Source organism: Phyllobates terribilis, unplaced genomic scaffold (assembly GCF_046119375.1).
Source record: "Phyllobates terribilis strain yellow unplaced genomic scaffold, ASM4611937v1 Scaffold_8__6_contigs__length_399053987, whole genome shotgun sequence".
In the NCBI taxonomy this organism is placed as follows: domain Eukaryota; kingdom Metazoa; phylum Chordata; class Amphibia; order Anura; family Dendrobatidae; genus Phyllobates; species Phyllobates terribilis.
The window spans coordinates 186584714-186598069 of record NW_027362768.1 but is presented as its reverse complement, the minus strand read 5'-3'; the positions used below and the strand labels follow the sequence as shown (position 1 = coordinate 186598069).

Genomic DNA, 13356 nt, shown 5'->3' with positions numbered 1-13356 from the left:
CTGCCGTCTAGTTTGACTCCCTGGGCACGGACCGGGTCACCGCCACGAGACTACAACCCTCCACTGATCCGGCTCCGGGTAGGCTCCCGCGTGCGCAACGCAGCGCGACACAGGCCCAGGGGCGCGTCATAGGCACACATAATATCTCATTAGTTTATTGATTTTAGAAATACTTGGCCATTTCCCTTCAGGGGCAGCACCACGCCTGTGCATGGGCTTTGTATGGCGCTGTGGCACCATTTAAGGTTTTTGTAATGAGATACCACTCCCTTAACAAACTAAATGGGAATATACCCTGTAGTACGCAAATAAGTAAATGGTAAAAGTACATGTAAATAGCATAGGGGGCTTAGTTAACACTGTTTTGATCAAAAAAAAGCGTAAAAGCCATTCCACCGTGACAAAATTTACCCATTGGGACGGTCCTATGCTGTCATAATGACAAGGTGTACCCGTCGGGATGGTCCTATCCTGTCACCATGACTAGGTGTGTCCATCGGGACGGTCCTAACCTGTCACCATGACAAGGTGTACCCGTCGGGATGGTCCTATCCTGTCACTACGACAAGGTGTATCCATCGGGACGGTCCTATCCTGTCACCATGACAAGGTGTACCCGTCGGGATGGTCCTATCCTGTCACCACGACAAGGTGTGTCCATCGGGACGGTCCTGACCTGTCACCATGACAAGGTGTACCCGTCGGGATGGTTCTATCCTGTCACCACGACAAGGTGTGTCCATCGGGACGGTCCTAACCTGTCACCATGACAAGGTGTACCCGTCGGGATGGTCCTATCCTGTCACCATGACAAGGTGTACCCAACGGGACGGTCCTATCCTGTCACCATGACAAGGTGTGTCCATCGGGACGGTCCTATCCTGTCACCATGACAAAGTGTACCCAACGGGATGGTCCTATCCTGTCACCATGACAAGGTGTACCCAACGGGATGGTCCTATCCTGTCACCATGACAAGGTGTACCCGTCGGGATGGTCCTATCTTGTCACGACAAGGTGTATCCATCGGGACGGTCCTATCCTGTCACCATGACAAGGTGTACCCATCGGGACGGTCCTAACCTGTCACCAAGACAAGGTGTACCCAACGGGATGGTCCTATCCTGTCACCATGACAAGGTGTACCCGTCGGGATGGTCCTATCCTGTCACGACAAGGTGTATCCATCGGGACGGTCCTATCCTGTCACCATGACAAGGTGTACCCATCGGGACGGTCCTAACCTGTCACCATGACAAGGTGTACCCAATGGGATGGTCCTATCCTGTCACCATGACAAGGTGTGTCCATCGGGACGGTCCTATCCTGTCACCATGACAAGGTGTGTCCATCGGGACGGTCCTATCCTGTCACCATGACAAGGTGTACCCGTCGGGATGGTCCTATCCTGTCACGACAAGGTGTATCCATCGGGACGGTCCTATCCTGTCACCACGACAAGGTGTGTCCATCGGGACGGTCCTAACCTGTCACCATGACAAGGTATACCCGTCGGGATGGTTCTATCCTGTCACCACGACAAGGTGTGTCCATCGGGACGGTCCTAACCTGTCACCATGACAAGGTGTACCCGTCGGGATGGTCCTATCCTGTCACCATGACAAGGTGTACCCGTCGGGATGGTCCTATCCTGTCACCATGACAAGGTATACCCGTCGGGATGGTTCTATCCTGTCACCACGACAAGGTGTGTCCATCGGGACGGTCCTAACCTGTCACCATGACAAGGTGTACCCGTCGGGATGGTCCTATCCTGTCACCATGACAAGGTGTACCCGTCGGGATGGTCCTATCCTGTCACCATGACAAGGTGTACCCAACGGGACGGTCCTATCCTGTCACCATGACAAGGTGTGTCCATCGGGACGGTCCTATCCTGTCACCATGACAAGGTGTACCCAACGGGATGGTCCTATCCTGTCACCATGACAAGGTGTACCCAACGGGATGGTCCTATCCTGTCACCATGACAAGGTGTACCCGTCGGGATGGTCCTATCCTGTCATGACAAGGTGTATCCATCGGGACGGTCCTATCCTGTCACCATGACAAGGTGTACCCATCGGGACGGTCCTAACCTGTCACCATGACAAGGTGTACCCAATGGGATGGTCCTATCCTGTCACCATGACAAGGTGTGTCCATCGGGACGGTCCTATCCTGTCACCATGACAAGGTGTGTCCATCGGGACGGTCCTATCCTGTCACCATGACAAGGTGTACCCGTCGGGATGGTCCTATCCTGTCACGACAAGGTGTATCCATCGGGTCGGTCCTATCCTGTCACCACAAGGTGTGTCCATCGGGACGGTCCTAACCTGTCACCATGACAAGGTATACCCGTCGGGATGGTCCTATCCTGTCACCACGACAAGGTGTGTCCATCGGGACGGTCCTATCCTGTCACCATGACGAGGTGTACCCGTCGGGATGGTTCTATCCTGTCACCACGACAAGGTGTGTCCATCGGGACGGTCCTATCCTGTCACCATGACAAGGTGTACCCAACGGGACGGTCGGCGTATGTCTACAATATTAAAACCTCACCTTGTGACAGCCAAACTCAATGGAGATAAGCGCAGAGCAGGACAGGGGCACGACTGTTCAGACATCTGCTCGTGGGAAGCGATACAGATAAATGCCTGGCTAACAAAGTGGGGCCACAGCCCTGTTTGTACAAAGTACAAGAAACTACCAAAGAAATGATCCGGAGCATAAGTTGATGTACGTGCATGTAAGAGCACATTCACACTGACCATTTCACAGACAAAACCCAACAAACAAAAAACAAAATGAGGATATGCTCTTCAGTAAGTAAATAGTAATAGTATATTGAGGTTGGCTGACATAAGGTGAGATTTTAATACTAGAGATAGGACTGTCCTGATTGGGTACACCTTGTTGTGGTGGGATGGCTTTTATGCTTTTTTTTTATCAAAATAGTGTTAACTAAGTCCCCTATGTTATTTACATGTACTAGTACTATTTACTTACTGCAGGGTACTTGCTCATTTTGTTTTTGTTTTTTTCTTGGATTTTTTCTGTGAAATGGCCACAGTGTGAACGTGCACCTAACACAATGCACGTATACCAGCTTTATAGTCCGGCTCATTTCCTTGGTTTCACCCCTTCAAGCCTTGATGAGCATCGAGAAACCGAGACAACTCGTGTACGTATGGCAGACAATTCTGGATGATCTGAACTATAATAGCATTAGGTCTAATTTCAAAGGACAAAGATGAATTATAGATCAAAAGGATCAAGAGCTTCTTCTTTAAAGTTTTGCCTATTTAGAAGTTTATTTTCTGCTTGTTCATCTGTGTTTTTCTCTGTCTGTCAGGGTGGGTGTAGATTTTCTAACCTAGAAGTTTGCGGCGGAGGTATTTATTTGCACGTTTTTAAAAAGTTGCAAAAATTTTAGGAGTTGGGGGGGGCCTACTGACCACCATAATAGTCCCCTACCTCCAGTGCTAACACTCTGACGGTCTCTACTGAACTAGGAACGATAACTTTCTGACCCATCAATCAGATGCCTCGGCGGTCAGGTGACTCGTGGACGCCATTCCTTCTATCTGATGAAGACAGTCACCAGATAGTGTTTGAGCTGTGGGCGGACTCCAGTAGTCAGTATGTCGCCTTTTTTTTTTTTTCTGCATTAAAGAAGCTACATGTGAATATACCCTATGACTGCCTGCATTAATAATAAGGGGCTCTACCTTAATAAATTCTGCAGGGAGGGATTCCTGCACATTCCCTTCCATGTTCATCTGAATGAAGAATCCTCGGGTGGTGCTGAAGCTGGTCCTGAACGGTAAGTTGTACTTATCAGAGAGCTGCGATATCATTGCTGCACAGAAATAAAACCGCACATTAGTGCCACATACAAGTCACAGCCCCTAACACGTACGTAACTAATATATGTGAAGGATTGCATGGAAATATGATGACGGGTAAAGGCCCCGGCCGTGCTATAATGTACGATAAATGCATGATACGGACGGCAGCCAGCAGTACGGTTAGGATGTCGATAGCAGACTAAGCACGACATGGCGCATAACGCTGTTAAAATATAGGCCATAAAATAGCAATTATACAGCGTCATTTCCCACAACTCTGCACTGTGCAGTCCCCCTATTACTCTTCCTGGAAATATATAAATAAATTGACAACTAGGCGGGACTATTCCTCTCATCAATTGTGTGTGTCCCTCCAACGTTGGACACTATCAAATATTTATGGTGTATAAAGTACGGGTCTTAAAGGGGTATTCCCATCTCCAAGATCCTATCCCAATATGTAGTAGGTGTAACAATAATAATATTAGCAAATACCTCCAATTAGAAATGTAGTATAGTTTTTCTGATTCGCTATGTCTCTTTCCTCATGTGCAGGCATTGCAGGACCTTAGGTATCCATGGTTACGAACACTGATACAGTGACAGTTAGTTAGTTGCTAGTGGTCATAATCATGGATACCTAAGGTCCTGCAATGCCTGCACATGAGGAAAGAGACATAGCGAATCAGAAAAACTATACTACATTTCTAATTGGAGGTATTTACTAATATTATTATTATTACACCTACTACATATTGGGATAGGAGATGGGAATATCCCTTTAAGTGTTTAATAGGTGCAGATTACACTTCCAGGACTCTCAATTATTCCAGAGATTGAGTCCCCATTTTCAGTGTTGACACTCCAGAAGAGACCATGCAAACTTCCAGATGTCTCCTTTTTGGTTTTATTGGGAAGACCCCCATTCAGCCAACGTTTAGGGGTCTCAGAGATGGCTGCACAGGGAACCATTGTCACTTTCCCATTCTTGTTGGGGCCTCACACTACGGCTCCCCGGCCGCAGGTTGTGCCCCCTGGGGTAGCTCTAAGATAACAACTTTAAGGCCACGGCCCCACTATCAGTATTTGGTCAGTATCCGGTCAGTATTTTTTCTCAGGAGTGGGAGCCAAAACCAGATGAGGAACAATCAGAGAAAAGGTAGAATAGAAACAAGTCACCAATTCTGCATTTATCACCCACTCCTGAGAAAAAATACTGACCGAATACTGATAGTGGGGCCGTGGCCTAACAAAAAGAAACCAGGTCTCCAAAATAAGAAAAAAAAAAACAAACAACAGATAGCTTTTAGAAAAGTTTTTTTCCTGGCTGCGATCAGCACCAGCGATGTCGTCCACAATCTCTGCATACGTCCTCCTGGCAATATCGAGGAACTCGTTGATATTTGGCTTCACGGCGTAACACTTCTGCGTTCTCGAGTTGAGGCATCCTCTGGTGTATCTGGTATCATCATTAATTACCGTTTTAATTTTTTCAAGTATGATGTTAAATCTAAGAATAAATAAATTAATTTCAGGCATTAATTGTGTTTTTTATTCTGTTGCATGCTGGGAAGCACACGACATTCGAAAAATGAATCGATGACTCTCAAAAATGCACAAATTAAAACACATTGGCCCAATTCATAATTTTTTTGCACCTTTTTTTTAGCCATTTTTATATCAAATTCATCATTATGGCTTTTGCACCATTTTCACGCTATTTTTTCACAGTCTTTGATAGTCCAGGGGTGTGTGTGCTCCTCAATGTGGGGTGGCTATAATTTTTGAGATGTGCTTGGTTAAAAATTGTCATTTCTCACTTTTTTGAAATGTCATAAAATGTATACTTAATTGTGCTTAAGTTAAAGACAAGAATGTAACATTTTGATTTATTGAAGGGACAGTGGAATATTTTACTCTAAAAAGGTGTCAAAAAAATGTATCAAACAATGTTCACCATTTTAATCTGATGCAAAGTTCACCAACAAGAAACAGAAAAAGCACCGTCAAAGAATAAGAATAAAAAAAACCACTATTGATGAATTGGCGCCTCTTCTTTATGCTTTTCCTTACTTTGGAATCTACTTTTGGTTTAATAAAAAAAAAATATAAAAAACCTAACTGCAGAAAAACAGCGCTGTGTGGATGAGGATTGATTGTTAAAGAGGTTGTCCAGGGAAGTGAAGTTATCTACTATTCACAGCATAGGTGATAACTTATAGATCTGTTTGGATCTGACCGCTCGGACCCGCACAGATAAGCAGAATAGGGAACTTTTATCCCCATTAGGATGGAGTGGCAGCTCCGCTCCATTCATTTTTTTGTGAAGTGCAGCGCTCAGCAGTCCTATAGCGGATGACTGGATCGGAGGTTGGGAATGCGCACTGCAGCTCCATTGTATCGGTGGTAAAAGTGCCCAGTTCTGCTGATCAGTGCAGGTCCAAGCAGTCAGACTCCCTCCAATCTATAAGTCATCACCTATTCTGTGGATAGGACATCTTCAGAGAAGGGACATATCACACTCACATTGAACATATGGTTGAGAAAGAAAATAACGAACTATAAATAGGGAAGTGAGAAACTAATTATAACTGGGGAAGTGTGAGAGAGGTTACATTTCCATTGAAGTAGGGGCCTCCTGCAGTGACCAGGTAATTACAACAGGAGATTTTCTCAGGGTAAAAACTAAGATTCGTTTACGCAGAGATGGCGAAGTACGCTTCCCTGGCTGCAGCTTTCTTTGTTCAAAGCATAGTTCCCAGACCTTTTGGAGCCAGCAGTCAGTGATGAATATTGGGGTTTGCATTGATCCGATGTTATGCACACGCCCGGACTGACTGGCGTGTGCGGGAGAAGTGGTTCCACTGGACCATGAACCGGAGAGTGCCTGGAGGGGCGTGACTAAGTATCTGGCCGATCCGACCAAGATGGCACGACGGCATACGACGCCAGTGCACCAGGGAGAAACCGGGCAGAGGGACCAGGTGCTACTCCAGGTCAAACTCCGGACACGGGGGTTGACCCACACAGGGATTACTGGAACAGGCAGGTTAGGCTGGCACAGACTGGTGGATATAAGCGAACACGGCAGGTATGCAGACGGGTGGATACAGGCGAATATGCAGGCAGGGAGGTACTGGCCGAAAGGACGGGCTGGAGCACAGAGAGGACAAGACCCAGTACAGACTGGGTCACAGAAACAGAACCGCAGATGCGGTAGCCAAACACAGCAGAGAGGGAACGCCCGAAGCGGTGGGCAAGAGCAGAGCAGGACGGGACTGCCGGAGCAGCGAGCACAAGCAGAGCAGGACAGGACTGCCGGAGCAGCGAGCAGATGCAGAGCAGGACGGGGCTGCCGGAGCAGCGAGCAGAAGCAGAGCAGGACAGGACTGCCGGAGCAGCGAGCAGATGCAGAGCAGAAACCGCAGGAGCGGCAAGCAAGGCAAGAGCAGAGTGGAAACCGCAAGAGCGGTAAACAAGGCCGGAGCAGAGCGGAAACCGCAGAGCGGCTAAGAAGGCCGTAGCAGAGCGGAAACCGCAGAGCGGCAAACAAGGCAGGAGCAGAGCGGAAACCGCAGAGCGGTAAACAAGGCAGGAGCAGAGCGGAAACCGCAGAGCGGCTAGGAAGGCCGCAGCAGAGCGGAAACCGCAGAGCGGCAAACAAGGCAGGAGCAGAGCGGAAACCGCAGAGCGGTAAACAAGGCAGGAGCAGAGCGGAAACCGCAGAGCGGTAAACAAGGCAGGAGCAGAGCGGAAACCGCAGAGCGGCTAAGAAGGCAGGAGCAGAGCGGAAACCGCAGAGCGGCAAACAAGGCAGGAGCAGAGCAGAAACCGCAAGAGCGGCAAGCTAAGCAGGAGCAGAGCGGAAACCGCAGAGCGGTAAACAAGGCAGGAGCAGAGCAGAAACCGCAAGAGCGGCAAGCTAAGCAGGAGCAGAGCGGAAACCGCAGAGCGGTAAACAAGGCAGGAGCAGAGCGGAAACCGCAGAGCGGTAGGCGAGGCAGAAGCAGAGCGGAAACCGCAGAGCGGCTAGAACCGCCGGAGCGGCGAACGAGACAAGGCAAGGGGATAGGACTCTGTTCACAAAGAACAGACGGAGAAAGAAAGGCAGAACCAGAAGCACACAAAGTACTTACAAAGAAGTAGCGAGCGTACACTAAATTCACAACAGAGGTACAGAGACGACGAGAAGGAATTTAGGAGCAAGTTCAGACTCTGCAGAAAGACGCAGAAAACAGACATAGAGGGAAAAGGGAGAAAAGGCTAAAGTAGAAACGAGGCACAGACAACTGGGAACAGAGGAACGGGAACTAATACAGCAAGGCTGGAACACAAACAGGACACTGTTCAGACAGGAACAGATACCGCAAGGCACAGACAGGCAGATCTAGGAATACGGCCCCTAGAAGGCGAAAGAACAGGCTGGAAGCGTGTTCACAAGAACAGACCACAGTTCAGACACAGAACTGGAAAACAGGCAGGAAAACAGGATAGGACCTGGCACGTCAGAGACAAAAAGCCAACTGACAGGACACAATGCTCAGGCGCCATCTTGAGGAAGAAGGTGGAATAAATACCCAAAGATGGACAGCAATAGGCTGAAGATGCAACAGGGGCGTGTCTGCAGCAGCTACAAGAAACAGGAAGTTCAGCGGGCGTCGCCCTATGCAGCCAAAGTAGAGCAGAGCAGAGCACAAGGAAAGAAGCCAGACCAGGAAGCTGGGCGGGAGATGAAGTTTGCGATCTTGCATGATGAGAGATGGAACACCATGCAAGAACGCCGCCAGGTATGCTACAGTACCCCCCCCCTTACGCCCCCTCTTCTTCAGGCCTGCAAGGATCTTCCGCAGGGAATTTGGGGGCCAATCCCTCTCTTCAAGGAGATTACTTCTATTGTCCACAGGAGGAGACAAAACTGGTCTCATAATCTGGATGGCTAGGATGCGACTTCCCATCCAGCCATCTTCAGCAACAGATGAAACGGGTGAAGTACCAGAAACAGCACACAAAAAAGTCTCTCTACATTTATTTTTAGGCAGCACCCCAAAAAGTTCAGGAGACAACTGGAGGTCCTCCGCCGGGTTGGAGGGGTGCAGAGACTCGGGGGTAGCCTCTGCTTCGGGGTACATCTTGTCAAGCTCACAGGATGAAATGGGCAAAGTATCAGGTACAAGGTGTAGAGAAGTCACTGCCTCTTTGTTATGTGGTGGTACCCCGGAGGATTCAGGAAACAACTGGGGGTCCTCCGCCAGGTTGGAGGGGTATCGAGACTCGAGGGTAACCTCTGCTTCGGAGTACACTAGGTCAGACTCACTGGAAGAAGCGGGCGAGGTATCAGGTACCGAGTAAAGGAGAGTCTCTGTCCATTCGTTATCAGGTAGCACCCCGAAGGGTTCAGGAGACGACTGGAGGTCCTCCGCCTGGTCGGAGGGGTGTAGAGACTCGGGGGTAACCTCTGCTTCGGAGTACACTAGGTCGGACTCACTGGAAGAAGCGGGCGAGGTATCAGGTACCGAGAAAAGGAGAGTCTCTGTCCATTCGCTATCAGGTAGCACCCCGAAGGGTTCTGGAGACGACTGGAGGTCCTCCGCCTGGTCGGAGGGGTGTAGAGACTCGGGGGTAACATCTGCTTCGGAGTACACTAAGTTGGACTCACTGGACGAAGCGAGCGAGGTATCAGGTACAGAGAATAGGAGAGTCTCTGTCCTTTCGCTACCAGGTAGCACCCCGAAGGGTTCTGGAGACAACTGGAGGTCCTCCGCCTGGTCAGAGGGGTGTAGAGACTCGGGAGTAACTACCACTTTGAGGCACCCATTGTCAGGCCCACAGGACTGAGCAGACGAAGTATCGGGTACCGGGTGTAGGGAAGTCTCTCTCCAATTGTCATCGAGTGGTATCCCGGAGGATTCAGGAGGCAACAGGGGGTCCTCCGCCAGGTAGTAAAGGTGTACAGACTCGGAGGTAATCACAGCTTCGGAGCATCCTTGGACATGCACACTGGTTAAAGTGGGTGTAGTATCTGATGCCAGGTGCAGGAAGCTCTCCTGTGTGGACTCTGGATGGGTAGCAGTCTCTTCTGGCAGGAGAACTGGTGCACCACCCACGCACATCACCCGCTGGGGCTTCTCCGGGATACAGGGAGATGAAGCTTCAGTAGGGACTTCAAGGTAGGGGTCAGGAGGTCTCTGGGAGGACAGACTCTGGCGTGACGGCTTGCCTCTACGTCTAGCACGTCTGGACTGCCTTGAGGTTGGGAGAAGTATTCCGGAGAGTGTTGTCATCCTGAGTGGATTCTGGGCAAGCAACAGTCTTTTCGGGCAGGAGAATTTGTGCGCTACCTATGCACATTACCCGTCGGGGCTGCTCCGGGATACAGGGAAGTGAAGCTTCAGCAGGGGCTTCAGGGTTAGGATCATCGAAAGCCAAAAGGAAGGCCACCAGGAAGGCCTGTAGGTCAAGAACGATAGGATCCTGTGCTTCCCATAGGGGGTTGATCCATTCCAAGGCATCACCCGCTAGGTTGGACATTATAAATCCCACCTTAACCCGATTGGAAGAATAAGCATTGGCATAGAACCGGAACTGCAGCAAGCATTGCCACACAAACGCACGGCATTGTTTTGGATCCCCGTAGTACCGTGGTGGATCCGCGGGAGCAGGTGCAGCTTCAGCAGGGACTCCAGGATTGGGGTCATCGAAGACCATTAGGAAAGCCACCAGGAAGGCCTGCAGGTCAAGGACGATAGGATCCCAAGCTTCCCATAGGGGGGTGACCCACTTCAAGGCATCACCCGCTAGGTAGTCAATTATAAATGCCACTTTAGACCAATCAGAAGGAAAAGAAAGAGGGTAGAACTTGAAGTGTAGCATGCATTGCTCCACAAATGTACGACTTAGTTTTGGATCCCCATAGTACTGGGGCGGATCCGCAGGAACGGGTGCAGAAAGCTCCATCTGGACGGGTGCGTAATTCGCCTGGAACTCAGCTAGAGAAAAAAAAAAAATGTATTTATTTATTTAATGCACGTATTTAGCTGGAAAACACCTCAGAGAGCGAAGGCCGTGGGGCTCAACGGGAACCATGGCCTGAGCATGCTGTTATGCACACGCCCGGACTGACTGGCGTGTGCGGGAGAAGTGGTTCCACTGGACCATGAACCGGAGAGTGCCTGGAGGGGCGTGACTAAGTATCTGGCCGATCCGACCAAGATGGCACGACGGCATACGACGCCAGTGCACCAGGGAGAAACCGGGCAGAGGGACCAGGTGCTACTCCAGGTCAAACTCCGGACACGGGGGTTGACCCACACAGGGATTACTGGAACAGGCAGGTTAGGCTGGCACAGACTGGTGGATATAAGCGAACACGGCAGGTATGCAGACGGGTGGATACAGGCGAATATGCAGGCAGGGAGGTACTAGCCGAAAGGACGGGCTGGAGCACAGAGAGGACAAGACCCAGTACAGACTGGGTCACAGAAACAGAACCGCAGATGCGATAGCCAAACACAGCAGAGAGGGAACGCCCGAAGCGGTGGGCAAGAGCAGAGCAGGACGGGACTGCCGGAGCAGCGAGCACAAGCAGAGCAGGACAGGACTGCCGGAGCAGCGAGCAGATGCAGAGCAGGACGGGGCTGCCGGAGCAGCGAGCAGAAGCAGAGCAGGACAGGACTGCCGGAGCAGCGAGCAGATGCAGAGCAGAAACTGCAGGAGCGGCAAGCAAGGCAAGAGCAGAGTGGAAACCGCAAGAGCGGTAAACAAGGCAGAAGCAGAGCGGAAACCGCAGAGCGGCTAAGAAGGCCGCAGCAGAGCGGAAACTGCAGAGCGGCAAACAAGGCAGGAGCAGAGCGGAAACCGCAGAGCGGTAAACAAGGCATGAGCAGAGTGGAAACCGCAGAGCGGCTAAGAAGGCCGCAGCAGAGCGGCAAACAAGGCAGGAGCAGAGCGGAAACCGCAGAGCGGTAAACAAGGCAGGAGCAGAGCGGAAACCGCAGAGCGGTAAACAAGGCAGGAGCAGAGCGGAAACCGCAGAGCGGCTAAGAAGGCAGGAGCAGAGCGGAAACCGCAGAGCGGCAAACAAGGCAGGAGCAGAGCAGAAACCGCAAGAGCGGCAAGCTAAGCAGGAGCAGAGCGGAAACCGCAGAGCGGTAAACAAGGCAGGAGCAGAGCAGAAACCGCAAGAGCGGCAAGCTAAGCAGGAGCAGAGCGGAAACCGCAGAGCGGTAAACAAGGCAGGAGCAGAGCGGAAACCGCAGAGCGGTAGGCGAGGCAGAAGCAGAGCGGAAACCGCAGAGCGGCTAGAACCGCCGGAGCGGCGAACGAGACAAGGCAAGGGGATAGGACTCTGTTCACAAAGAACAGACGGAGAAAGAAAGGCAGAACCAGAAGCACACAAAGTACTTACAAAGAAGTAGCGAGCGTACACTAAATTCACAACAGAGGTACAGAGACGACGAGAAGGAATTTAGGAGCAAGTTCAGACTCTGCAGAAAGACGCAGAAAACAGACATAGAGGGAAAAGGGAGAAAAGGCTAAAGTAGAAACGAGGCACAGACAACTGGGAACAGAGGAACGGGAACTAATACAGCAAGGCTGGAACACAAACAGGACACTGTTCAGACAGGAACAGATACCGCAAGGCACAGACAGGCAGATCTAGGAATACGGCCCCTAGAAGGCGAAAGAACAGGCTGGAAGCGTGTTCACAAGAACAGACCACAGTTCAGACACAGAACTGGAAAACAGGCAGGAAAACAGGATAGGACCTGGCACGTCAGAGACAAAAAGCCAACTGACAGGACACAATGCTCAGGCGCCATCTTGAGGAAGAAGGTGGAATAAATACCCAAAGATGGACAGCAATAGGCTGAAGATGCAACAGGGGCGTGTCCGCAGCAGCTACAAGAAATAGGAAGTTCAGCGGGCGTCGCCCTATGCAGCCAAAGTAGAGCAGAGCAGAGCACAAGGAAAGAAGCCAGACCAGGAAGCTGGGCGGGAGATGAAGTTTGCGATCTTGCATGATGAGAGATGGAACACCATGCAAGAACGCCGCCAGGTATGCTACATCCGATATTTATGGGAGATACATTTTCAGCGTCATAACGAAGGGACGAACGTAACACATTCAATCACATCACCGTAAGGCCAGCCTAACCCATTATACTTAATAACCTCCGATGGATGATACTATCCATGCCAAATTTCATCTCCATATAAAGGTAAAATCGCGATAAGAAATATGACGACAATATCTACCACCTGTGACCCCAGGGGAAAAGATATCCTGTAAATTGGGGATCTCATAAAATTCTAAAAGACCTAGCACATCCCACAATCAGCCTCCACATGAGCTCACCAAGGGGAAGTATGTGGGCGTAACCTTGAACTAAAAAAAAATGCATTTGGGTTTGGTCATGTGCCAGTCCTGAAAGGTACACCTTGCTGTGGGTTTTGTCTGTTTTCCTAAGAAGTACCTCCCTTCATTAAGCCATTTCCATGA

At 50.3% G+C, this 13356-nt stretch overlaps 1 protein-coding gene across 1 annotated transcript in view; it reads right to left on the bottom strand.

The window, feature by feature from the left end:
• Window positions 1–13356, bottom strand: part of MSH4 (mutS homolog 4) — a 68284-nt gene that overhangs the window by 15418 nt on the left and 39510 nt on the right. Inside the window, exons 11-12 of the mRNA XM_073642679.1 lie at window positions 5198–5367; window positions 3738–3868 (exon numbers count right to left, since the gene is read on the bottom strand). Of these exons, the coding sequence (XP_073498780.1) occupies window positions 3738–3868; window positions 5198–5367 (301 nt within the window). The remainder of the gene's footprint in view (window positions 1–3737; window positions 3869–5197; window positions 5368–13356) is intronic.